A 24,746-nucleotide genomic window follows, 5' to 3' on the forward strand; every position below is an offset into this window, starting at 1 on the left:
TGTACAAGTAATGTGCACTCCATTTGAACAACTACATTTACAAAATAGGCATACCAAAGAACTCTAAAACTGCAGCAGGAGCAGCAACAACAACAACAACAGAAAAACCTTATGCACCACACAATTTCTACTAGCGACAAGAAACCATTCAATAATAACTGATTTTGTACTAACTGCGTAAAGAAAGAAACTAATCAACAAAAAAATAAAAGAAAACAAGCCAAAAATACCTCATCATTCACCAGCTTGACTACCAAAATCTGCAAGTAGACCATCATAATAAGCAGGAGCACCACAATGAGGAATATCACATCAAGGTATGGGAAACGTTTAAGTGTTCTTCCAAGTTAGCAATCCATGTTAGGTGCAATGAGAAGGTAAACATAGGATTGCACAAAAGTAAACTGCAATTAGCCGCCATTTACACCAGTCCCTCGACTAGGCATTACATGATACAACGGTAAGTGACGTGGGATCCTGTGAGTTCTCCGTCATATGTAACTTTCATAACTGTTCCCTTCTCGAGGCCATAATATCGTGCGATGGCATCAGTTTCCAGCATACGAGGAAGCTGAAACGACAATAACAAAGCAGTTTTAGCTACAAAGAAACATTATAGTCTTGTTTAGCCTGGCATCTAGAGCAGCTACTCTGCTTGGAGAAGCAGCTTCCATGCATTGGTAAACACTAAAGCCTACAGCCAACCTTTTACACGGCAGAAGCTGAAATGAATTTATGAACATCAAAAGCACAAGCTCAAATTTTGAAGCCTCTGCTTTAGCTGCAGTCAAATGATTTTAGATATTTCAACGAGAAAGATGCAAGTGCTTTTTCAAATAGCTATACTCAAATCGAACTTCTGATGAATCAAGGCATTGTACCTGTTTATCCTCCACACTATACTTCTTTAACAGCTCATTCTTTTCTTCTTGCGTCAGTACTTCATGTTTTGGAATAAGAAAATGCTTTGTAATGTTGACCAGCAAGTCAGTAATCTGAAATTTCCGAAACATACCAATATCAGAATGCAGAAAAGTTGAAAAGGTTCAGATCTCTAACCTCTTTAATTTAATGTTAAAAAAAAAAGAAAAAAGAAGAAATATTGAGAAATAATATGATAAGACCTATATGATTTTCATCTCTAATCCTATTTTTTCTAGTATCATCACCACTCATCCATCTCAACAATCTGATCTCTGCTATTTCCATCTTTTGGGCATTGTATTTCCCGGATAGCCCCAAGGTTTAGAGCAGCAAATCATATTGCAGGGGAGCAATGTCCAACGAAACTAGCCTCAATTTTGGTGGCATCTTTAATCATACAAGACTCTCTCATTGCACTCCCTCCGCTTAATCTCTCGAGACTTAAATGTCATTTTGGATAGTTGTCTCGAGATTCAAAACCTGCTCATCTTTTAAGTAGGTCTCGCCATTAATCTTTTGATCCAACCTCATATTTTCCTCTCTCTCTTTTTTTTTTTTTTTTTTACTAAACACACACGCCGCGTAATCTTTTTCTATTTAACTAATTCTTTAAATTTCAACCATGAAAACATCAAAAACGCGCCTTTTAGCTACTGCAAATTCTTCATAGGTTGATCTTTCACCACCAACTATGTGATTTATAATAACTTGAAAAGTGGGATTACTCAATCATTTCTTATCGGCTGGTAGAAATATAAATATCTCCTACCATTGCCGGATCAGATAATCAGTCATCCAAAGTTCGCTCACCATCATGCGATGCAGATAACGAGAAGGCCCACAAAAACACACCATTTTCTCTACACAGTAGTAAGTCGCAACATCACAAAGCAGCATAGTTTACACTTTCACATTGAACTACGCAGAATCTCGATGCCATGCCGCACTCGGCAAACTCGAAAGGATTACGGCTGCGGCTTCGCAGAAAATCGCGAAGCAAGAGAAGTTATTTGGAGCCAGGAAAGTAAAGAATACGAGTTTGGGATAGAAACCATTACTTGGAATATCTCCACTTTGCTAGAGAAGATATCTTTGATTGCTTCCCGAGATTTGAACGTCATTTTGCTCTGCACGACGAGGATCAATCGAGTGGAGCTTTCGTTTTTGAGGCCCTTGTAGATTTCACGAATGGTCGACACCTTGACAGGGTCGGTTCCGCAGAATATGACTCTCACCTGCAACGCAACGGAGAGCCGCGTACATCTCGCGAGTTACAAAAACTATAAACCCTAGAAGAAGAAGTAGTAGTAGTAGTAGTAGTAGTGAGGAGGAGGAGGAGGGGAGGAGAGGAGGAGGGGGGTTTAGGGTTTAGGGTTTTGGTTCGGTTTGTTAACCTTTTGGGAGGGGTTGGAGAGGAGGGCGGCGGAGAAGGAGAGGCGGTCGAGGTCGGGCTTGTCGAGCCACCATGCCCGGAACTCCGCTAGGGTTTGGGCGNAAATTTCAACCATGAAAACATCAAAAGTGCGCCTTTTAGCTACTGCAAATTCTTTATAGGTTGATCTTTCACCACCAACTATGTGATTTATAATAACTTGAAAAGTGGGATTACTCAATCATTTCTTATCGGCTGGTAGAAATATAAATATCTCCTACCATTGCCGGATCAGATAATCAGTCATCCAAAGTTCGCTCACCATCATGCGATGCAGATAACGAGAAGGCCCACAAATACACACCATTTTCTCTACACAGTAGTAAGTAGCAACATCACAAAGCAGCATAGTTTACACTTTCACATTGAACTACGCAGAATCTCGATGCCATGCCGCACTCAGCAAACTCGAAAGGATTACGGCTGCGGCTTCGCAGAAAATCGCGAAGCAAGAGAAGCTATTTGGAGCCAAAGAATACGAGTTTGGGATAGAAACCATTACTTGGAATATCTCCACTTTGCTAGAGAAGATATCTTTGATTGCTTCCCGAGATTTGAACGTCATTTTGCTCTGCACGACGAGGATCAATCGGGTGGAGCTTTCGTTTTTGAGGCCCTTGTAGATTTCACGAATGGTCGACACCTTGACAGGGTCGGTTCCGCAGAATATGACTCTCACCTGCAACGCAACGGAGAGCCGCGTACATCTCGCGAGTTACAAAAACTATAAACCCTAGAAGAAGAAGTAGTAGTAGTAGTAGTAGTAGTAGTGAGGAGGAGGGGGGTTTAGGGTTTAGGGTTTTGGTTTGGTTTGTAAACCTTTTGGGAGGGGTTGGAGAGGAGGGCGGCGGAGAAGGAGAGGCGGTCGAGGTCGGGCTTGTCGAGCCACCATGCCCGGAACTCCGCTAGGGTTTGGGCGGCGCCGCCGGGGATGGGGGAGACGTCGTAGCGGCGGTCGGCGAGCATCTCGAGGAGGGTGCGCCGCGCCAGGTAGTACCGGTGGCTCTCCACGCCGCCGCCCTCCTCGCCGCTCTCCACCATCGCGCTCAAGCAGCACCCTTCTCCTTCTCCCTCTCCCCCTCCCGCCTCCGCCATTTTCTCTCTCTTTCGATAGAAATTGAAAATTTCTCGACTTTTTTTTTTTTTTTTCAGTTACCCCGCCCTCTAATTAGAAAACTTTATTTTAAAAATGCTCTTTTAAGTTATTTTAAATATATTTTTAAAGTACACTGATAGAAATAATTATTATTTTTATAAAATTACTATTCTTCCTTTTCAAATATATACATTTAGTCATCACTAATTTTTTTTATTTATTATACAAAATTAATATTTTGACTTATGCTCTACTGCCGTCAATTTTTCTTATTTGTCTTTAAATAAGAGATAAAAGAGATATTTTGACTTTTTTTAATTCTAATAAAAATTTAATCCGAATTTAATTTGAGATTACTTATGCTTCATTTGGTATTGCGGGAAGAATACTTTACGTGCGGTGAGAAAGTACGTTGGAAAAATAGCTTATTTGTTTCCGTACGTAATATTACGTTTCATATATCGTGATGAGTCAATTACGATATATTTTTTGCGGTCCCACCAGAAAACGCAGAAGCATATCCTTATATGCTTTTTTCAAACTCCATTTTATCTAATAACGTTAGATAGGCCTCAATACCAAACTAAACCTTAATAGATACTAACGGCGTGATTATTTTTAAATAATAAAAAAATATACTATGGGTATATTTGAAACAAAAAAAAAAGTATGAATATATATATATATATATATATATATATATATGGATATATAAATAATTATTCCTAGATTTTAATACTAAAAAAATGAAAAACTTAATAAGACTAGTGTAAAAATAAATAAAGTGGCTTTTTGGATGGAAGGGCGTAAAGATTTACACCACTTTCTGTGTATCTAGACAGAATTTACAGTATTCTTTTCTAAAAAAATATAAATTTTTTAAATGATAAAAATTATGTTTTAACTAAATCAATTCAAATGCAATATGTTGGTTGTACTACCTGAACTGATTATCATCCGGTACATGTGCATGCTAGCCCTCAGCAACTTTTCAGAAAACCTTTGAAAATACTTGTAGTAGTTCTCATTCGAAAAATGGTCTTATAAAGATCTATATATGAGCATTCGANGAGGAGGGCGGCGGAGAAGGAGAGGCGGTCGAGGTCGGGCTTGTCGAGCCACCATGCCCGGAACTCCGCTAGGGTTTGGGCGGCGCCGCCGGGGATGGGGGAGACGTCGTAGCGGCGGTCGGCGAGCATCTCGAGGAGGGTGCGCCGCGCCAGGTAGTACCGGTGGCTCTCCACGCCGCCGCCCTCCTCGCCGCTCTCCACCATCGCGCTCAAGCAGCACCCTTCTCCCCCTCCCCCTCCCCCTCCCGCCTCCGCCATTTTCTCTCTCTTTCGATAGAAATTGAAAATTTCTCGACTTTTTTTTTTTCCCTTTTTTTTCAGTTACCCGGCCCTCTTATTAGAAAACTTATTTTAAAAATGCTCTTTTAAGTAATTTTAAATATATTTTTAAAGTACGCTGATAGAAATAATTATTATTTGTATAAAATTATTATTCTGCTTTTTCAAATATATATATTTTACCGTCACCAATTTTTTCTATTTCTTATACAAAATTAATATTTTGACTTATACTCGACCTTCGCCGATTTTTCTTATTTATCTTATTTGTCTTTAAATAAAAAATAAAAGAGATATTTTGATTTTTTTTAATTTTAATAAAAATTTAATTTGAATTTAATTTGAGATTACTTAATAGGTACTGACGGCGTGGTTATTTTTAAATAACAAAAAAATATACTATGGATATATTTCAAACAAAAAAAAAAGTAGGAATATATATATAAGATATTTCAAAAATTTTTAGGGATATATAAATAATTATTCTAAAATTTTAATATTAAAAAAAATAAAAACTTAATAAGACTAGTGTAAAAATAAATAAAGTGGCTTTTTGGATGGAAGGACGTAAAGATTTATACCACTTTCTGTGTATCTAGACAGAATTTACAGTATTCTTTTCTAAAAAAATATAAATTTTTTAAATGATAAAAATTATGTTTTAACTAAATCAATTCAAATGCAATATGTTGGTTGTACTACCTGAACTGATTATCATCCGGTACATGTGCATGCTAGCCCTCAGCAACTTTTCAGAAAACCTTTGAAAATACTTGTAGTAGTTCTCATTCGAAAAATAGTCTTATAAAGATCTATATATGAGCATTCGAGTTCGATATGCGCCAGCAGTGAGAAGCCGTTGAAAATAACAAAATAGAAATGGCTGTACAGTTCTATTTAAATAGCACTTTTATAAGCCCTGTAAGCCGCTCACATGCTTTGTAATATTTCATAAATTTCTTTACAATCCTCTAATACTGCACACAATACAGTGTTCACACCGTAATTTATAAACTATTTTACAAACTCTCCTGTGACATGACACTTTGTTGGAGTTTACAAGTCCTTGAAGGAAGCATAAGACAGAACAACAATTTTACCATGCAGATACTCATCTATACACCACAATTGAATAGGTTGGAAGCAGTATGTAGTAACACTTTCTAGTTCTACATGCTACTTCTTTCTAACCTTATTATCATTAACTTCTCAACAAAAATATATGCCTTTGAATTTGGTGGTAGAGACTAGAGAGTCAGTTTACGAGATCCGCCCGCCAAAGAAATAAAAAGAGAGAGGACCATAACTGAGCTCCTTTGCCTTATCTGGTGAAAGATATCTATGAACAATGCCTCTACATTTGGAGGGGGGAACTTTTCTCTACAGTATGAAGCTATACAAAAGAAAGCCAAAATGCAGCAGCTGACATTATTCTGCAATAAAACAAGTAGCATGATTAGACCAGCATAACAGAATCAAATAGTACATCAGCATAACAGAATTAACCGGCGACAGCAGTACCATTAATAGCCAAAATACCACAGTAATTTCGACTTTATATCTCTACAGTTAAAACTTCTACTCACATTCCCCTCAGAACAGAAAAGTAATCTAGCAAGATCGCGCTTCAATCTGATAAAAATGATCGTTATAAATCATCCAAGTTGAGTCTGATAGGCGCAACTAAACACCATCTGACGGTCATGAATTTAACAAATAGACAACTCAATCGAAAGACGCGCTAGAGACAGCATAATCAGAAAAGCACGGAAACAAAATAACGATTTAAGAACAGCAAGAAACATTTTAAATCTGTTTAAAATTTGATAGGATATCCAATTATTGAACTATCTTCAATTCAACAAATATATACAACAATTATAGCATAAGTATCAACATAACTATCAAAAAGTCGTAGTCATAAGCAACATCAAGAGCAGAGAAGGTATGGGAGAGATGAGGAATGGGGTGATAGTGATACCGAACCGAATATGGAGAGAGAAAATCATCCGATGGGGAAGGAGCTAACGTCGCCGGTCCGGAGCGCGTGGGCGATCTCATCCGCGACCATCACGCACGAGGAGATCCAGCCGTCCAATGCCACCCACACCATGTTCATTATGTACACGGCCAATCCCCATGGCATTGCCATTTCCTCCTGTTCTCTCTCTCTCCTGCTCCTGCCAAAAACTGCTCCCCCAATGAGGCAATTCCACAAACACCAACCTGGCAAGAACCAACAACCAATCATGAATCCAACAACGAACGAATAAACAAATTTGAGCTTTTACAAAAACAAGGAACAAAGAGATAAACTAATGAACAATTTTTGAATAAGATATCGTAGAATGGTTACTACTCAATAATGTTTGTTTTATTCTTATTTTCTGTGGGGAGCCGAAAGGAAATTGAACAAGTCAAGAAGGACTAGGGTAGTTGGGTATGCTTATATTTAATTTTCAGTTAAATTGTTAATTAGGAGATTTATGGTTGTGGGTCTCACAACAATGCAGAGCGAAACTGAAGAAATTATTCCAACTGTGACTCTTTCCCTCACCTGAAGGCTTTAACTGACATCAATTACCAGTTTACCACTGCAGTTTCTGGAATGAAAGAGTTTTTTTTTTTTTTATTACTATTATTATTTCGAACAAAGAGGAGAAATTTTTGCATTAGACCAAGGTATGGAAAACTCAAACCTAAGCTGTGAAATGTAATACGCAACTTCTGATTGAATCGTAACTTACCTAATATTTATATTGGAACTTCCCAGCCCTCTCGTTTTGAGTCGGCATGGTGGGGTCAAGACGATGGGACAAAGAAAGTAAGCTTCAATCAAGGTTCACGTGGTTTGGCAAGTTACACCACCAATCTTATTTATAGTTTTGCATCTGTTGCTTTACATAGGATCTTCCTGATCATCAGAAACCTGCTATTTTGTGTCACTCGGAGGATCACACGCATCGTGAGACCAAAACCTAAACTCACTATTTCGTGTCAATGCCGTAAAAATTCAACTGCAATTCTAAGATGCGAAGATAAAACAAATGACAATGATTTAGCGGGCGCTCAATTCCACAGGAGAGACGGTGTTTGTCGTCTATTATTGCATCGTTAGGCGGAATATAGAAGATCGTATTGTACGAGTATGTGAGCTGGTTAAGGCACGTCCAAGGGTTAACGATGCTGACATGGGGGGATTAATCACGCCAATTATTGATAAGGATAGCTCAGCACGACCTCGCTGGGTCAGACCTTACATCATGAGCGGCCCCTGAATGACACCACGATAAGAATCCTCGGTTGCTCACAAACTCTTTCGGGGCCACAACTTCGATAAAGGATTAGAAAGATGATGGTACGACTTATCCGGAATGTCTTCATGTAGCTATTATCAAGAGGAATAGTATTTCGTTGATGAAGTGGATGAAGAACAGTTACAAGCTAGTAAGAAAGACAATTCCAAGAAAAAAACAAAACCTCGACATGCATGTATTTTTCATTCCTAATTGATTTATTAGTTAACACACAGCCCAATGCAGCACCAACATCTAGCAGGATCAACTATTGCTCCAATAGTTATGCACCAAAAATAAATAGTTTAACCTTGAAACGTGTCACTCACTATGAAAAAAAAAAAAAAATTCCAAACCCCTCATTATCAAACACCTATCACACAATAATTACAAGAAAAAAAATTTAAAAAAAACTCTCCTCAAAAAAGTCAATTTCAGTAACAATACTTGGGGACGAGGGAGGGCTGTAGCCTTTTCCTATGAAAGTTCTGTACACAGCAACACTGAATTAAATTAAAAGTGAACAACTAATGCAATATCTGCTGACAAATATACTACTTTCTCACACTCTGGACCAAATATTTCCCTCTCATCTTTGACTGGCCATAAGTTATATACACAAAAGAATAGATAATTCAATCCAATTTCCATGAACTCTGAAGCAATTATATACCAAAAAGCAAGCCGGAAATTGATGCCCTAATTTCACCCTCACGCAAACTATTGCCCATTAAAAACCGTTTAAAGGCCACGATTTTTTTGGTGATTCACCAAAGTTTGTACCTTTCTGATTGTTCCTTCCTCTGCCATTAAACTGATTTTTGGTGAAGCCACTTAGATTGGCCATTGCTTGTTGCGAAACTTTTTATAATTGCAAGGTTGTAGGTTGTCACACAATCTATTGGCTCTTTGTCTGGAGTAAGAAAATGCTAGTATAGCTCGTGTCTTCTTAAGCCGCCAGTTTCTTCAGAAGAAGCCATATCATCCTCAACATGCTTCAATAGCTCCCCGTTTTCATTAGCAAGTCTAGTAGTCAAGGTCGGAGATAATGGAGCATACATACCTGCTTATTAAAGTGATATCAGGCGAGAGATTAAAGCAAAAAAAAAAAATGGAGGGGTTTCACAGATATCCCTGCAAAATTATCCATTTACATATATAGCCGTGTAAAACCTCAAGTCTCATATATATAAAGCTCAAAATTGAAGCTTCTCACAAAAAGTAGCATTATCTTGAGTTGGGGAGTCATCCAATTCATAAGTTAAGTTGGTTTTCTATTAAAAAGATTCTTTTTTAAGTAGGACCTATTTGTCAGTACAAGGGTATGTAAGTGAGAAAATAAGATTTTGAAGGCAACCACAAGGATAAGATATGAATTTCACAACAAAAAAAACTGTAAAAATAAGAGGATAAAATTAAAGATTCAAACAAAATTCTTGTAGGCTCCACCTAAAGATGCTCAGTGGGATTACACGAAAGAAATACCGAAAAATAACATGAAACAATGAAAAGTTAGAGAAATTCTTAAAATTGTATGAAAAGTTGAGCACCAGCATAGCAACTACTATATATATATAGAAAGAGAGAGACAGAGAGTCTGACTATGTTGCTTTTAAAAGCACAAAGCACTTGGTGCTTGTAAGGTTTCCGCCTTTAGATCTAACCCTTTGACCATTTCCACCTGTTAGATCATACTATTCAACCAACCACCCACTCAACCCCAGGAGACTACTATCATGCTAATAGCACATTCCTTAATCCAAGGGCCGAAAACGTATAAGAACTAATGACTTGGTACTTTCAAAAGCATAGGAGCTCAATTCTCTCTCTCTCTCTCTATGTAGAGAGAGAGAGAGTCTGGCTGGGGTGCTTCTAATAGCACCAAGCACTTAGTGCTACCAAGTTTTTCCCGTTAGATCTATCCCTTTGACCATTTTCATCTGTTATATCATACTATTCAACTATAGGGGACCACTATCATCCTAATTGTACATCCCTCCATCCAAAGGCCACACACAAAAAAGAAATTTTATAGGAGTTGTGTACGTATTTAAAAAAGAAAGATCATAGCGAAAAATGTGAGTTGCTCACTTCTTGAGAGGTTCCTGTCTGAATCTTTAGTCACATGCAAAAGGATGGTGCCTGATAGAACAACAATGAAGCCACAAATTTCAGAGATGATACTCCCTGCACCTTGTCCATCCCAATCCTGCAATCATGTTAAATGCTTGAGTTTAATCAATTGTCCTTAATTGGAATCAGTTAAAAACAAAAAAAGATACCCTAAAGAACATGGAAAAAGAAAGAAAAGGAAGAAAACAGAGAGCCGTGGCGTGCAAGTCTACTCTTTTTTTCACAAGTCAACTAAATTTTTGACTAGTCATTTTTCACCATTTTTCTTTCTTTTGGCTGCTACTTTAAGTACTTGAAGTGTCAAAATGATTCTCATCAAACCAAATAGAAATAATATGTGATAATTCTTTCACCACATCGAAAACTACAAGTTGCCGAGAAATACATGCATATCAGTCACAATAGGAAGAAGTATATGCATATGTCAAAATGATGTTAAGTGCAACATGTCAACAAGATAAAAAACTACCACCATATATTTGAGATAGACATGTTGTATCCTGGAAGTAGTACTTTCAAGTGCAAAATGTCAACAAGATAAAATCTACCACCATATATTTGAGATAGACATGTTGAATGCTTCAATAATTCTTCAACATGCTAGTAAAAGATACAAGATGGAAGTCTTGAACTTTCTCACAGAAACCAGCAAAGTACAAGAATCCATCCTAAAAATAATAATTGATTATATTTGAGATTAACATGCCAGATTCTGCACTACTATTGAGACAAATGATGAAATGAACATAGAAGTTTTTCAGCCTTTGCAATGAAAAAGAAAAATAGATGGTCAATACCAGCTGATAATGCACAAGATGATTAAATTGACCAGCTTGGTTTGCTCTGAAGAAAGTTATTAATAAACATACAAACAGCTAACAGCTCTCAGCAAGTCTACCACTATTTTAAAAAGCAATTTAACAAAATGGTACCTTAAACATTATAACACTTGCTACAATTGTAAGTGTTGTGAACATCACGTAATATATCGGAGAAACAATGGCGGTGTTAAAAGTGTCAAGAGCCTGCAAAACAAACTGATAACATAACTCCACTAAAAAAAATTATAACCGAAAGACATACAAACGAAAGGGGGGAAAAAGATTCTGAACTTACTCAGACCAAAGAGATTACTAGATAACATCATACAACAGAAAGCTGAGATAATTTATCTACAGTACTAATAACTAGCCCATGATATAAAGATTATAATGGCAGGAGCAATTTCCATTAGCACTATAAGATGAAGTTTTGGTTGCTGTTTTGATTTAGGTTTCAGTTCAGGCCTAGCTGTGTGAGAATTTCAACAGTTTCAGTTTGGAAGTTTGGAATCATGTTCTACATTCAGATGCTCCAAAGAAAAAAGGAACAAGACATATGGGGATCATTCTGTGGATATAAAGTGAATGTCAGGAGTTGGTTGTTGCTCCAATGTCACATGAGCACAACACGGCATATAATGACATGACGAGAAGTTCAACTCCCATATATTCACAAAGGCTGTTCCATACATATTGTAAGCCAAAGAAAAGACATGCTTCATAATCTTCAAATATGAATATTATAGTTCATCTTAAGCAGTATCAAGGAGCATTTTAACTAGAAAGAAAGTACAGCCAAATATTTGTAATAGACCACTACTAACCTTGTTAAGATAATTCATTTGTGTAATAACACATGTAAGCACTACCAGCATAAAAAACCACGTCTGTGGATAAATCAACTGATTCATACCCTCAAAAGTCAACTTTAGGGAGGTTCCTAGAGCTTTAACACTCATTACCTGCATAACAGCAAGACACTAAATAATTAAACCAGAACAAGACTTTAATATGGAGAGGCAGGGGGGGCCGAAAATGAGAATCCAGACAATGAGAGATACCGAGAGAGAACCCATCAGCGAGCAAATGCCTGTGAAGATTAGCACATTGGAATGCCCACGGCGCGGAGCAAAGTGGAAAGCTAAGACAAAGACTAGCACAATAACTGAAGCCACATATAACAAGAAAGCTGAAAACAAACAAGAAAATCACAAGATAATTATCATCAACCAATACACAAAAGAAAATGGACCGGATAAATAAGCCAATATGCTACCCAAAAAAAAAGAAGAAGCTAGAATCACCAGGCTGAGTGGCCAGGCTCCATATTTCCTGAACAGAGGTTATTGGTCTCTCCTGTGGTGCATGGATGACGATGACTACTGATCCAGCAATACACATCACACAGCCCAATACACCAAGACCTTGCAATCTTTCATTCAAAATGAAGTGGGCTAACACCGCACTTCAACATACATTACAGTTACATCAGTAACTTGAAAAATCAGTCCAGTTATTGTAGCCTAAGTTGTGAACCTAAACTTATACAAGCAAACTTACCTCACAATAATACTTAAAGCACCAAGAGGAGTGACAAGAACAGCAGGAGCAAAGGCATATGCCACGAAATTGGCGACCTCCCCAACAATCACTACAGCATATATAGCTTAATCAAGATATGTCTTAAGACAAAACTTAGAAAAGATGCAGCTTTCTCAGTATCAGCCACCAAACTTTAAAACTTCGAGGGGGGGAAATCATCGTAACATTCACTCATTTTAATCAATCAAGGAAGTATCATGTTGCCCTCAAATTTCTGCAATGACAGACCATCATCGAAAGCACAGGTTTTACCCCTCGTACTTTGAATGCTTAGATGAGTCTCCTTTGATTCAAATCATTGAGCTTTTATGAAGCTGACTACTGTTAACAAAAACCGAGGGAAATAAGGGGTTGATGGTTAATGGAAACAAGTATAACATGTATCCTTTATAACTTTTGAAAGTTTAAGTGGCATATGTAAAACTTCAACAGTTCACAGGAGTCTAGCACACTTGAACAAATACATAAAATCCTAAGACGCCAATGATTAAATCACTACTCAATAGCTAAGTGAAGATAAAACTGAGATTATGACCTAAAAATACAAATGTCTACAACTTGATAGATTCAATTACAGATATGTTCCATCCGATGCACAGAATTAAGAAGAATTATAGCAAATTACGAATTACCCAATTAACAGTACTAACTCAGATAATTATACACACAGAAGGAGAAAAAGGCTTACTCGTGATCATACCGACCCACCAAAGTGGCTCTAAGAGGTAGGAATACCCACCAACTCCTGCAAAACAAGAGAACAACAACAGCTATGAAACCATTACAATTCACCAGCAACTGATAGAATCGACATCAAACATCAAATCGATCAACGATATGAGCAACAAAAATTAGGGCAAAATCCTTCACCTGCGCGGACTCCAGATGCGGCGGCGGCCCTCCTGAGCCCCTTCTTCTTAATGATGAAGCTCGCCCCGATGAAGCCGCTCGAGAGGAGCGCGAGGAGGAAACCCTTGAGATTGTCCGTGGAGAACCCCATCCCTCTTATCTCTGTTATCTCTCTCGGGTTAGGATTAGTTTTAGGGTTTCGTTTCCTCCTCTTCCTGTGTTCATGGGAGGACGAAGACGAGGACGAAGACAACGAAGACGACCACGACGACGACGAAGCGAGGGGATTGGTTGAGAAGCGGATTCGTAGTGTTGGTTAAGCCGGGTCTTCTCGTCACCTTGCGGGAATTTTTACTATTTTTTTAATGATTAATAAATTATTAATAAAAGCTTTTGCCGGTTTTTACATTTCTCCGGATTGGATTGGGAGGGCAATTTTGAGGACGCAAAAATGTACCCGGTAAGCCGGGGCCCGATTGGCCGCTTCGGAGTGGGTTACGTCTCTGGGTACGCGTAGGACCAAAATACATACAGCTACAACCAGAAACAACTACCTGAACCACGTGCACCACGTCATCTAAGAATCGGCCTACTATTTTAAATTTTAAAAAGAAATATTATCTGGTTATCTAAGAAATATTTTATGTATGCCAAGTTTTGAGTATATATTTAAAAATTTTGCCTTGATAACTAGGGAATGGAGAGTAAACAAGCTGGTCTACAGTGAACCGGGTGCAGGAAATGATCTCTCTAGCTGCCAAAAGGCCTCGCTGGAGAATAAAAGGGGCTGGATCCGCCGTTAATTCCTGCAGTTGTTGCCGCTGGATACAGATCGCCTCTTTCGTTCAATCAGCGATGTTTTGAATTAACCAATAGGAGAAGAGATTTTGTTTTTTGTTTTTTTTTTTTTAAAGAGATATATGACATGCTACCCGTTTCGTTTATTTTATTTAGAAATAAATTTAGCTAAAAATTAAATCAACTATGATTCGAACTTGGGACCTCAGGTACCGATTACCAAATCTTTTGCAGCTTGCGCTAGGTATGGTTGGTGAGAAGAGATTTTGTTAGAGGAGTCTTCTCCATGTGGCAGTGTAATATTTGTTTAGAGAGCATAGGTGTGAGATGGCGGTCTACCATGAATAAAACTTCAATATAAAACTCCAAACCCCGCTCCATTAGAGAGCTCTTGATTTGCTGTAACGTATTAGTTTTATCTTAATCTAATAATTTATTAAATATTTTTTAAGATTAAAATTTTAAAATAATAATAAAAATAAAAAAAAAAAATAATAATAATATTATTATTATTATTTTTTATTTTTATTATTATTGAAGAGAGATAAAAATGGCACGTGGCGACAAATTAGAACTCGTTAATGAGGTGTAGTTGCAAAGCTTGGTCTAGTTTGATAATGTAATAACTAAAAATTTTAGTTTTATATTATAATTTATGAGATACTCAAAATATTTAAAAATATTTATATTTTTTTAATACTTTTAAATTTACAATTGCAACTATTATCAGAAAAGCATGTAGATGGCGCGCGGCACCTGTAATTTTATAGCATAAAAGAAAAAAAATAAAAATACTTTTAAATTTTGTTAAAAACTAGTAATTTTAGCTAGCACATTACCAAACTAGGCCTTAATAAAAGAGAAAAATATAAAAAAATTTAATAAAATTTATTTGAACTTATATTAGAAATAATAATATTTATTTAATTTTAAAGAATAACTTTTGTGTAAAATTAGAGTCCAATAAGGTGATTTTAAGTAGATATAGAGTTTGTTTGGTTGGATATAAGTGTAACTACGATATAGTTAAAGATCTAATTTAATTAAAAATATAGCAATTGTAGCTTTATGTATCTTATTTGATTGGATACAATCGAAAATATGATTAATACAAATAATTTGTTTAGTTACATACAGTTAAAGACTATATTTATAAATTATATTATTTTGTTCTTATATATGAAATGATAATATTATTATCAATTTATAATTTTTTTTTTCTCTTTAAAAAGTATTTTGATAGATAAATATATTTAAGCTCCATTTCACATTGTGTTGTTCACATCGCATGAGTTGATTATAGTATATTTTTTACATTTCTATAAAAACACAAAAAGATATGTTATTACATACTTTCGTTTTAATACTGAGATACTTAGATGTGCTTTAATATCTAGTGAACACTTAGTTAAATTCAACTCCACTAAACCAAATATCGCATTCATATTTATATACAATTTAAGTTGTAGTGCAATAAAAATTACATACAATCAAGCAATCAAAAAATAATTTCAATAAGACTTTTAAAAATAAAAAAGACCCTAATTTTATTTAATCAGACGGGTCGGGTTGAGACGGATCGGCGGCGACACCCCCACTACCCGCTTGTTTGTGCACTTCAGCCGTTCAGCGTAAACCGAGTTTCTAAGGCACCGTTTGGTTAGGGGATAGGGATAGGAATAGGCCCTTATCCCCCCCTTTATACCCAAACACTAATTTTTTATCCGAGAATAGTAGTTCTCGGTTATCCCTACCAACACCTTCATTTTCTATATAAAACTATCTAAAATTGTTCTTATCCCCGGAAACAACCCAATTTTCATCCAAACGCTATTTTTCTTATCCCCATACTTGTACCTATCCCTGTAATAGCTAGTTCTTGCTTATACCCGAACCAAACGGTACCTAAATTTTTAACCTGACACGCGGGGCCCACACTTGTGGGCTCCACGTGTCAGTTCCACATCCGGAATGTACTAGCTAGTGCTCATCTCTCCCTCCTTCCCCGTCCTTTCTCTCTCCTCTTTCTCTCTCTCTCTCTCTCTCTCTTCCCCCTATCTCTCTCTCTCCTTCTCCCCCCTTCACGCCTCTCTCTCTCTCTCTCTCTGTGAATCGGAAAAAGGAGGCAAAGGCGATGATCTCGCAGTTCTTCGTGCTCTCTCAGAGGGGGGACAACATCGTATTCCGAGATTGTAAGTGCTCTCTATCTCTCTCTCTCTTTAGATAACTCTCTTTTGCTCTCGATCGATTAGTACCCAGATCGCATCGCGAGTCTCTTGTGTTGTAAACCCTAAAGATCAGAATCGCTAGATCTCTCTATATAGATCCAGCGCTACAAGTTGTATTTGCCGGCCCTCGGTTAGATTTGGCTCCGATCAATTTTACCTAAAATTTAACCTGATTCCCTTCTGCTTCTTATGATTTGATGCTCGAATTAAGTTTCTTTTTTCTCCTTTTTTAGCAAATCATGAGAATTTTCTTTTTTGTTTGTAATGGTGCACGCCTTGAAGGGGTAATACCGCATTATTCCACAATTTATGTTGATTGATATACGGTCTTTGGTTTGTGAAATGTAGTAGAATGTGTCCTTTTTGTAGTTGAGTGTATGCTTATATCTCGAAGGCTTAATTGCTAATTTATCAATTAATCCGTGTAAGTATATATGCAGATCGTGGTGAAGTACCGAAGGGAAGTGCAGAGATATTCTTTCGTAAAGTGAAGTTCTGGAAGGAGGACGAAGCAGAGGAGGCGCCGCCTGTCTTTGTAGGTATCCTGTGTCACAAAGCTACTTTAGGACTTTGCATGTCTTATCTTGGTGGGAAAAAAAATAGTTTTTTTGTTAAAAAGTAATCTTTAAGAATAGTACTTGGGTGAAGAATTGAGCTTGTTACTCATCTTGTTTAATTTCAACTTGTAGCCTAACTTTCAAGGGCTTGTTTGGTCCTGATGGGAGCTTATGCTGAAGAGCTGAGCGAGTAAAAACATTTGAAGAAGTGATAATAACTGTTTCATTAAGTTACTTCTACTTCCTGTTGCTACAGAAACAGGAGCTTTAAGTTGGAGCTTTTGTTTTTCACAGCCACATGCTCATCTTAACTTCCTATCTCAGCAAAAGCTTCAGACTAGTGTTATTAGCTTAGTGCTTGGTAACAGATATTTATGCATGCCTATCTTTCTGTTTACTCGTGGAATGGGCAACCTCTTCTATAATTGTTCTGTAGTGTCCATATTTGAGGAGATTGAGCTTGAAGGGATAATGAGCGATCTTATCAGCAAATGAATACATACAAAGGAGTTTCGGCTGTGCTTTACATAGAAGGTTGGGGGCAAAACTCCACAATTGCACCTTTTATTTTGTCGGAATAGAGCTTTAATTAAAATGCGAGCCAAGCCTCAAACAATGCCATTATGATGCTCTTGGACTGTTTTATTCATTTCATGTAGCTCTTTGTGTATCTTAATCTTTTAAAGGATTTTGTGTGTGAAAGCAATGATAGAGTGTCACTGCAGCCTTGAGGAAACCCTAATTCGTAGGAAGCTTCAGCTATTAGGATCTTTGACTGCGAGCTAATAATTTACAGTTAACTTTGCTATTGATATCATGCCGCCTATTAATTTTATCCTTTTATCCTTGCATCTTTTTCATGTTCTTGATGTTCTTCCTGTTGGTTTTACACCTGAAATTTGCTTTAAGATTCATCTCCCCTTATTAAATCTACTACATGTCTTTTTCCTTGCTATAGAATGTGGATGGTGTGAATTATATCCATGTGAAGGTGGCTGGACTGTTATTCGTAGCAACCACGAGAGTTAATGTTTCCCCATCACTTGTTTTGGAGCTTTTACAAAGGATTGCACGTGTGATCAAAGATTACCTTGGGGTTCTCAACGAAGAGTCGTTGCGCAAAAATTTTGTACTAGTTTATGAATTGCTTGATGAAGTCATTGTAAGTATTATCGATACTCTTTGCATCTCGACATTAGAGTTTCATTAGTATTATTGCTCTTCTTTTATCTTTTTCTCGCTCTTCAGCTAGTGACACAACCATTTTAAAGCTTTTATATGGTGATGGCATCTATGAATATATGAAATGCTTTTTACAGGACTTTGGATATCCTCAGACAACATCTACTGAGGTTCTGAAATCATATATATTTAATGAACCGATTATGGTCGATGCTGCACGCTTGCCACCTCTCGGTCCTGCTGCTATGTTTATGGTATGTATATTTTCTTCTAGCTAAATTTTCAAACCCCTGCAACGTTTTCCTAATTGCAATTCAACCCACTAACTTCGCTTGGTACAAGGAAATAAACTTTCTTTTCTCCCTTTCAGTTTGGGTCATAGTTAATATGGGGCAAAATACTCACTATCTATCTAATATCACCGAGTTTTTTTTGGTGCAGAACTTACTTTGTTTTGTTGCAGAAAAACACATTTCACCCAGGAAATCTGATTTTGTAAACTAACCATGATATTAGATTGTGAGTATTTTTGCACCAGATCAACCATTGTGGACCAAATAGCAATGCAGAAAATAGTTACTGACATCAGACTGGAGTTAAAAAAAAGGTTTCAAGTGCAAGCAATCGTTCATGAGAGGTTTAATTCCCATCTGATGGGTCCAGATAATCTCATTTTTTTGCTTGATTGATGTTCTTGTCTCTGCAGCAAGGAGCTAAAAGGATGCCAGGTACAGCTGTTACAAAATCTGTTGTAGCCAATGAACCTGGTGGTAGGAAGAGGGAGGAAATATTTGTTGATATCATTGAAAAAATTAGTGTGACATTCAGCTCCAGCGTGAGTTATTTCACATAATCTTCCGCAAAGTTCAATCAATATATAATTTTCTTTTCTGAATTTGATGTAGGCCTAAGTCAGTATACTCCGTGATACTTCTATTTTTTCTTTCATTTGATGTATTCTGGTTTCTCGATAGCAGTATCTTCAACACATAGTTTACTGGTGTGCTTATTCATTGACTGAATAGGGCTATATACTCACATCAGAGATTGATGGAACCATTCAAATGAAAAGTTACCTCACTGGAAATCCAGAAATCCGCCTTGCTCTTAATGAGGACTTAAGCATTGGAAGAAACGGATCTTCAATTTATGGTATATTCTTGATTAGTTTTTTGTTACTAAACCAATTTTTTTTAGTGAAACATCATTTGTTTCTTGTATATGAATATTATCATTACACCTTGTGAATTTAGCAAATGTTGTATTAGTAGAAGGAGATATTGCATGTTGAACTAGGTTGGTTTGTCTGCTTAAGGATAACTTCCTATAGTCTTCGAACAAGCAAGTAGTAGAAATGTGCAATATCAAATCACTGTAGATAAAATTGCTCTGAAAACTGTCTAGTACAGGTTGAATCATATGATTTTATGTTAGCAGAATGTCAGAAATTTGATGATTGTTCATAATTTCATCCTTTCACTTTCATACAGGATTCACCATTAATTTATTTGATAATAAAGTAATCTCACCATGCTTTGCTTATTCTATTAAATTAATTAAATTAATCATGTGCAGATTATCACAGTTCTTCTGGAGGAGGAACTGTAGTTCTTGATGATTGCAATTTCCACGAGTCCGTGCACCTTGACAGTTTTGACATTGACAGAACCTTGACATTAGTGAGTATCCTCTGCAAGTACTTCAGTAACTGAAAGTTTGGCCCAGTTTTTGCTTTTCACACACAAAGTGCTCCACATTCGAGTTCTGGTCATCTAGCATTAAGGGGTCGATACTGAGAAACTTTATCCCAAGATTACAAAAATATAAAAGGAAGCCCTAAGTTGCAGAATGAGAAAAAAGTAGCTTTTGTTTCAAAACAGCCAGTATGTTCTGCTTATGTTCTTGGCCTATCAGGATACTTTATGATTTCTTTAATCTCTGTAGATTCCTCCTGATGGAGAGTTTGCTGTAATGAACTACCGAATGACTCAGGAGTTCAAGCCTCCTTTCCGTATTAATGCGTTGATTGAAGAAGCAGGGCCGCTTAAGGTCTGACATGCTTATTGCTAGTTTATTTGCTTTCTTTGTGTGCTTTATCAGTTAGCAACTTAGTTACTCGTAACTTTATAATTTATCTTTTAGTAACTCTGAGGGGATCCTCCTAATTCACAGGCTGAAGTTCTTCTGAAAATACGCGCTGACTTTTCTCCAAGTGTCACTGCGAACACAATTACAGTGCAAATGCCAGTGCCATCTTATACTGCAAGGTGAGCCTCTTTTTTTTTCTTCAGATTAAAAACATTTATCTGTAAAGGAACTGCAAAGATAGCATGTGCTATATTGAAATGCATGGAAGTATGCCAGTATTAATAGCTTAAATTATTGCATATCTTGCATTACAAATTTTCCATAATGAATGACCAAGATACAGATTCTCTATCTAATTATTAATGGGAGAATATGAGCAAACCATCTATTGCCTCTGACTAAAAGTAGAGTAAAGCAGTTTTGTTATGACGTGAAAACTATATAACATCCAGATATGTAATTCTATACATAGACCTTTCTAGTTTTAGTTTTAATTATTTACTGTTATGCAACATTATTCCTTTTTTTTTCTCGTAGTAGCTTAGTTGAAACTTTTGTGTGATCTTTGTTATATTACAACTCTTAGAAAAATACCAGAATCCATTCACAAAATTCTATTTTTTTCGTTATAATTATTTTATACTTTTGTAGCATAGTTTGTTCAGGCATTTTTGCTATATTTTACATATGTTTCTCATATCCTACATGGATTGCACATGCATATGAGAAGGTAGGTATTCATAATGTTTTGTTGTTAACTTAGTCTCTTTGTGAGCAATTCCTATATAGGGCTAGTTTCGAGTTAGAAGCTGGGGCAGTTGGGCAGACAACTGATTTCAAAGAGGGTTCTAAGAGATTAGAATGGTGCTTAAAGAAGGCAAGGCTTCATAACTACCATTTCATTTTTATTTTTTATGATATATATTTTCTTTTTTAGAGCTTGTTTCGATGCAAAAATCTTGTTCAACATATTTATATTTACTTGGGGGGTTGTAAAGCATATTTACAACGGCATTGCTTATATTTCCTCTTTATTATCTTCTCTTAGGTTAAAACAAGACATATCGTTGGCCCTTAAAAATTTTAATTCTAACATGTACTAACAAATAGATATAGGATCTTTGTAAGTGTGCACATCAAGATACATGTATTTTCATGTATACCCCTCATAGCCCTTACTTAGATATGCATCCCTCCACTTGAGAGCTTTTCCTGCCAAAGAGGCAAGTGTTGGAAAGAAATTATGGTATCCTTTACATTTAGTTGAAGGTCTTTCATTCAGTGTGAAAACATATATTTTTTTTTCATGGTGAAAACCCTTCGAGCAGAGGGGCATTCTCTTGTATACTGGCAAATAAGAGTAAACTGCAACTTCTGAGTGTATACGCATGCTGGCTGTAATTTCTGAGGGGCATATGCACATAAATACTTACATTTAGTAGGGTACATGACTACATACGCAAATATTACATATTATTCTCCTTTTATTCACAATCAGCTAAAAGGTGCTAACTGATTTCAGATTGTCGGTGGGGCGGAGCATACCCTTCGTGCAAAGCTAACATTTTCCCAAGAATCACATGGTATTGTTATTTGAACGTCTGAGTTGCTTTGACTTCTCTTTTACATTTTTTTTGTGGAAATATTTTGTTTTTCATATTTTGTATTACTATAAAATTTTCATGACTAGTTTCAATGTCTAAATAATATCTGTATAATAATCACGTAAATGTTGATATCCTCTTTTATTAACTCAGATCAATCTTTTTCAAATTGTCGGAAAACCATGCAGGTAATACCACGAAAGAAGCTGGACCAGTGAACATGAATTTCACTATTCCAATGTACAATGCCTCACGGCTTCAGGTGAGTTACAAACTACGACCCTGCCATCACTGTTGGTGCATCTTTGACTCTATAATCAGTGTCACCTACTTGCTTTTATTGCTCGACTCTTGTGTTGCCACAGAACCTCGTTCAATCCCCGGATCGCCTGTGTAATAATAATGTTTCAAATTTTGGCTTCACTTTTGCAGCCACTTTGATTATGTTTGTCACATTTTGGTTTAACAATATCAAACTGTTGTCTTTCATTATGCTTTTTTCTTTGGTCCGATGTTACCGTAATGTTTCTAATCTTATAGTAACCTTTCGAAATAAAGAAAGCATTATACATATAGAATACGATGTCCAAATTATTTGAAATTTAACAAGTTGATTTTCTTCTGCGATGCCATTGCAGGTGAGATATTTGCAGATTGCAAAGAAATCCAAGACATACAATCCGTATCGGTGGGTGAGATACGTCACACAAGCAAACTCCTATGTAGCACGCCTATGAGGAAACCGTTCGAATCGAGGAGGCATTTTGATCTTGCTGGTTGTATGAATTGCAGCTCCTGTATTTCCGGACCATCAGCAAGCACATACCAGATTGGTTCTGTTTTTTCTTCTTTAGCATATACAACCCTGCGTATATGCAAGATTGCACAAATTCCCTTGCAAAAAGTTGGCATTTGTAGGCGCACCCTGAAAACCACTGTCATTTACATCCAATCAGCTGCTAAAGAACCAAAGTTATTGCATAGATACCGGCGGCAGTGAGCGGCGCATTTGCAAATGAATAAGATTTTCAGGGTAGCTGTGCAAATACCAATTTACTAGGGTATTTGTTTCATTTATCATATGGGCAAGGTAATATATGCAGAAATCTGAAATCAAATTTACAGCTATGACGAGCTATCTATAATCTATCTGCCGGGCGTTACGTTTCCATTCATCTTTATGGAACATATAATAACCTCTCTCGTGGTAGGTATCTTTTTCTTTTTCATGTTTTTTCTTTGAGACATCTCATCAGTGAATTGGCTCCTTGCAAAAACTGATTTGTACCTATGGAGAGGAGTGAGCTGTGTATGTGTGCGTAGGGAAATTTGAGTTCTTTTTTTATGGCCCTTATTTGTGCCTTTTTTGTTTCTATGGCTTGTGCTTGTACTGTTTTTGGTTCTTTCCTTCGCTAGTACCTGATAATTTGCTGTTTATTGGAACCTGACAATTGCTGTTTCTTTGCGAGTACCTGCCAAAAAAAATTTGGCTTTTTTTTTTTTTTTTTTTTTTTTTGGCATAATTGGAACCAGATTGAGGTGCTAAACTCGATATGATTTTTTTAGTTGACCTAGTTAGTTAATGTTAAAACTAAAGCTTACAATCACACGAACGATATCTAATTTGGTTGTTGGTAAGTATAAAACGCAAAATGAAAATGATGAAATTTGTTACGGTTTCCGCAAGTGAAAAGAACGTACGAACGTGTGGTGCCGCATTACTTGCCGTGGGCGGTGGGCGGCACCGACCATCTGGGCTCGATAGAGACCTCCATTGTAGCCCGGCCCCACATAGGCTCAATAAAAGAACTTGCAATTCTCGCACCCAATCTACACCACTCTCAGTTGTCACATGATTTTCTTTTTCTCTGGCTTAATTATAATTTGTTAATTTTTAAAGGTATTTTTATTTTTTTATATTGCATATGTTTTGTAAATTTTTCTTTTTTTTGAGAGAGGGACCACTTTATTTATTTATTTATTTATTTAGTGGATGAACTAAACTACAAAGTGAGACATTCGGAAAGTGAGACATTCGGACTTCGCAGGGGAAAAAAAAAAAGCTACATGTGGTAAGAGTTTCAGAGGTTACAAAGTGAGCGGAAGTCCGCTAGTAGTTGTCTCGTGGTGGCCTTTTTCTTTTCGAAAATTTTTCTGTTCCGTTACAATCAAATAGTCTACCAAGAAGTAGCAATTGTCGCTAACTCCCGACCCCCTAGGGATAAACATCTTATTCGGTTGCTGATCCTTCAGTAAAAATTGACAATTTTGCAACCCACAACAGTGATCTATCATCTCTTGCTCCTCCCTGCAGAAAACGCAATCCTCCTCTCCGTTGCCGGCCCCTTTTCAACAAGTCATCCACCGTTACCACCCTTCTTTTGTAAATTTTTCATTAAACTTTAGACTATACACTTTACATAATCAAATTTTTTTTGCTGTGTATACAAGGCAGGCAGAAATTTAAATTACTATTAAGCATGCGCAAAATCAACCGGCTGTGAATAATCCTCCTTCAAATACTACTTATGAGTATCAATCACTGTCACTAATCTATTGGTTTGTACAACACAAGCTAATTTGTATGTCATATATATATATATATATATATATATATATATATATATATTTATATATATGAACTAGGCTACTATGCTATTAATAGCACCAAATTATTGGTGCTACCAAGTTTTTGGCCATTGGATTAAGAGATGTGTGATCAGAATGATATGGGCCCCCTAGGGTTGAGTGGGTGGTTGGTTGAATAGTATGATCTAATCGGTGAAA

The 24,746-nt window shown here is 36.7% G+C and overlaps 4 protein-coding genes across 13 annotated transcripts; 1 reads left to right on the forward strand and 3 right to left on the reverse strand.

Annotated features, from left to right (window-relative positions):
* Window positions 1–4,778, reverse strand: LOC109718186 (DNA-directed RNA polymerase V subunit 5A-like). Of its 3 annotated transcripts, none has more exons than XM_020244243.1 (5): window positions 4,575–4,778; window positions 2,319–2,388; window positions 1,983–2,159; window positions 882–995; window positions 1–571 (listed from the first exon to the last, which is right to left on the reverse strand). In XM_020244243.1, the coding sequence occupies exons 1-5, from the start codon at window positions 4,724–4,726 to the stop codon at window positions 446–448; spliced, it is 639 nt and encodes a 212-aa protein (XP_020099832.1). In that variant the 5' UTR covers window positions 4,727–4,778; the 3' UTR covers window positions 1–445. The 3 variants fall into 3 exon arrangements, with proteins under 3 accessions (XP_020099832.1, XP_020099833.1, XP_020099834.1); XM_020244244.1 differs by lacking the exon at window positions 4,575–4,778 and adding an exon at window positions 3,267–3,457 and having other exon boundaries at window positions 2,319–2,409; XM_020244245.1 differs by lacking the exons at window positions 1,983–2,159; window positions 2,319–2,388; window positions 4,575–4,778 and adding exons at window positions 2,859–3,035; window positions 3,176–3,489.
* LOC109718187 lies at window positions 5,688–7,785 on the reverse strand. Of its 7 annotated transcripts, none has more exons than XM_020244248.1 (3): window positions 7,549–7,785; window positions 6,783–7,027; window positions 5,688–6,234 (listed from the first exon to the last, which is right to left on the reverse strand). In XM_020244248.1, exon 2 carries the CDS (start codon window positions 6,951–6,953, stop codon window positions 6,807–6,809), a length of 147 nt encoding a protein of 48 aa, XP_020099837.1. In that variant the 5' UTR covers window positions 6,954–7,027; window positions 7,549–7,785; the 3' UTR covers window positions 5,688–6,234; window positions 6,783–6,806. The 7 variants fall into 7 exon arrangements, with proteins under 7 accessions (XP_020099837.1, XP_020099841.1, XP_020099840.1 ...); XM_020244252.1 differs by lacking the exon at window positions 7,549–7,785 and adding an exon at window positions 7,501–7,519; XM_020244251.1 differs by lacking the exon at window positions 7,549–7,785 and adding an exon at window positions 7,359–7,483.
* LOC109718185 (probable magnesium transporter NIPA6) lies at window positions 8,384–13,858 on the reverse strand. 2 transcript variants are annotated; one of them, XM_020244241.1, is made up of 9 exons: window positions 13,524–13,856; window positions 13,342–13,398; window positions 12,612–12,702; window positions 12,356–12,516; window positions 12,113–12,240; window positions 11,876–12,013; window positions 11,163–11,255; window positions 10,189–10,306; window positions 8,384–9,160 (listed from the first exon to the last, which is right to left on the reverse strand). In XM_020244241.1, the coding sequence occupies exons 1-9, from the start codon at window positions 13,651–13,653 to the stop codon at window positions 9,027–9,029; spliced, it is 1,050 nt and encodes a 349-aa protein (XP_020099830.1). In that variant the 5' UTR covers window positions 13,654–13,856; the 3' UTR covers window positions 8,384–9,026. The 2 variants fall into 2 exon arrangements, with proteins under 2 accessions (XP_020099830.1, XP_020099831.1); XM_020244242.1 differs by lacking the exon at window positions 11,163–11,255 and having other exon boundaries at window positions 13,524–13,858.
* On the forward strand, window positions 16,331–23,418 carry LOC109718579 (AP-4 complex subunit mu). The gene is made up of 13 exons (XM_020244872.1): window positions 16,331–16,492; window positions 16,969–17,063; window positions 18,044–18,247; window positions 18,405–18,521; window positions 18,974–19,102; window positions 19,293–19,419; window positions 19,843–19,946; window positions 20,212–20,316; window positions 20,440–20,534; window positions 21,145–21,232; window positions 21,878–21,938; window positions 22,148–22,221; window positions 22,598–23,418. Exons 1-13 carry the CDS (start codon window positions 16,435–16,437, stop codon window positions 22,694–22,696), a joined length of 1,356 nt encoding a protein of 451 aa, XP_020100461.1. The 5' UTR covers window positions 16,331–16,434; the 3' UTR covers window positions 22,697–23,418.

Source organism: Ananas comosus, linkage group 12 (assembly GCF_001540865.1).
Source record: "Ananas comosus cultivar F153 linkage group 12, ASM154086v1, whole genome shotgun sequence".
Classification (NCBI taxonomy): Eukaryota; Viridiplantae; Streptophyta; class Magnoliopsida; order Poales; family Bromeliaceae; genus Ananas; species Ananas comosus.

What these genes read in the sequence shown, in the direction of transcription:
- LOC109718186 (XM_020244245.1), bottom strand. Translation starts at nt 3,451, where the DNA reads ATGGCGGAGGCGGGAGGGGGAGAGGGAGAAGGAGAAGGGTGCTGCTTG. An exon ending in TCTCCAACCCCTCCCAAAAG is followed by an intron (nt 3,036 to 3,175) that starts GTTTACAAACCA and finishes GTTGCGTTGCAG; the next exon opens with GTGAGAGTCATATTCTGCGG. An exon ending in GCAAAGTGGAGATATTCCAA is followed by an intron (nt 996 to 2,858) that starts GTAATGGTTTCT and finishes CGGAAATTTCAG; the next exon opens with ATTACTGACTTGCTGGTCAA.
- LOC109718187 (XM_020244247.1), bottom strand. Translation starts at nt 7,052, where the DNA reads ATGATTGGTTGTTGGTTCTTGCCAGGTTGGTGTTTGTGGAATTGCCTC.
- LOC109718185 (XM_020244241.1), bottom strand. Translation starts at nt 13,653, where the DNA reads ATGGGGTTCTCCACGGACAATCTCAAGGGTTTCCTCCTCGCGCTCCTC. An exon ending in CGCATCTGGAGTCCGCGCAG is followed by an intron (nt 13,399 to 13,523) that starts GTGAAGGATTTT and finishes CTTGTTTTGCAG; the next exon opens with GAGTTGGTGGGTATTCCTAC. An exon ending in GTGGGTCGGTATGATCACGA is followed by an intron (nt 12,703 to 13,341) that starts GTAAGCCTTTTT and finishes TATATGCTGTAG; the next exon opens with TGATTGTTGGGGAGGTCGCC.
- LOC109718579 (XM_020244872.1), top strand. Translation starts at nt 16,435, where the DNA reads ATGATCTCGCAGTTCTTCGTGCTCTCTCAGAGGGGGGACAACATCGTA. An exon ending in TTGACAGAACCTTGACATTA is followed by an intron (nt 19,947 to 20,211) that starts GTGAGTATCCTC and finishes TAATCTCTGTAG; the next exon opens with ATTCCTCCTGATGGAGAGTT. An exon ending in TAGAATGGTGCTTAAAGAAG is followed by an intron (nt 21,233 to 21,877) that starts GCAAGGCTTCAT and finishes AACTGATTTCAG; the next exon opens with ATTGTCGGTGGGGCGGAGCA.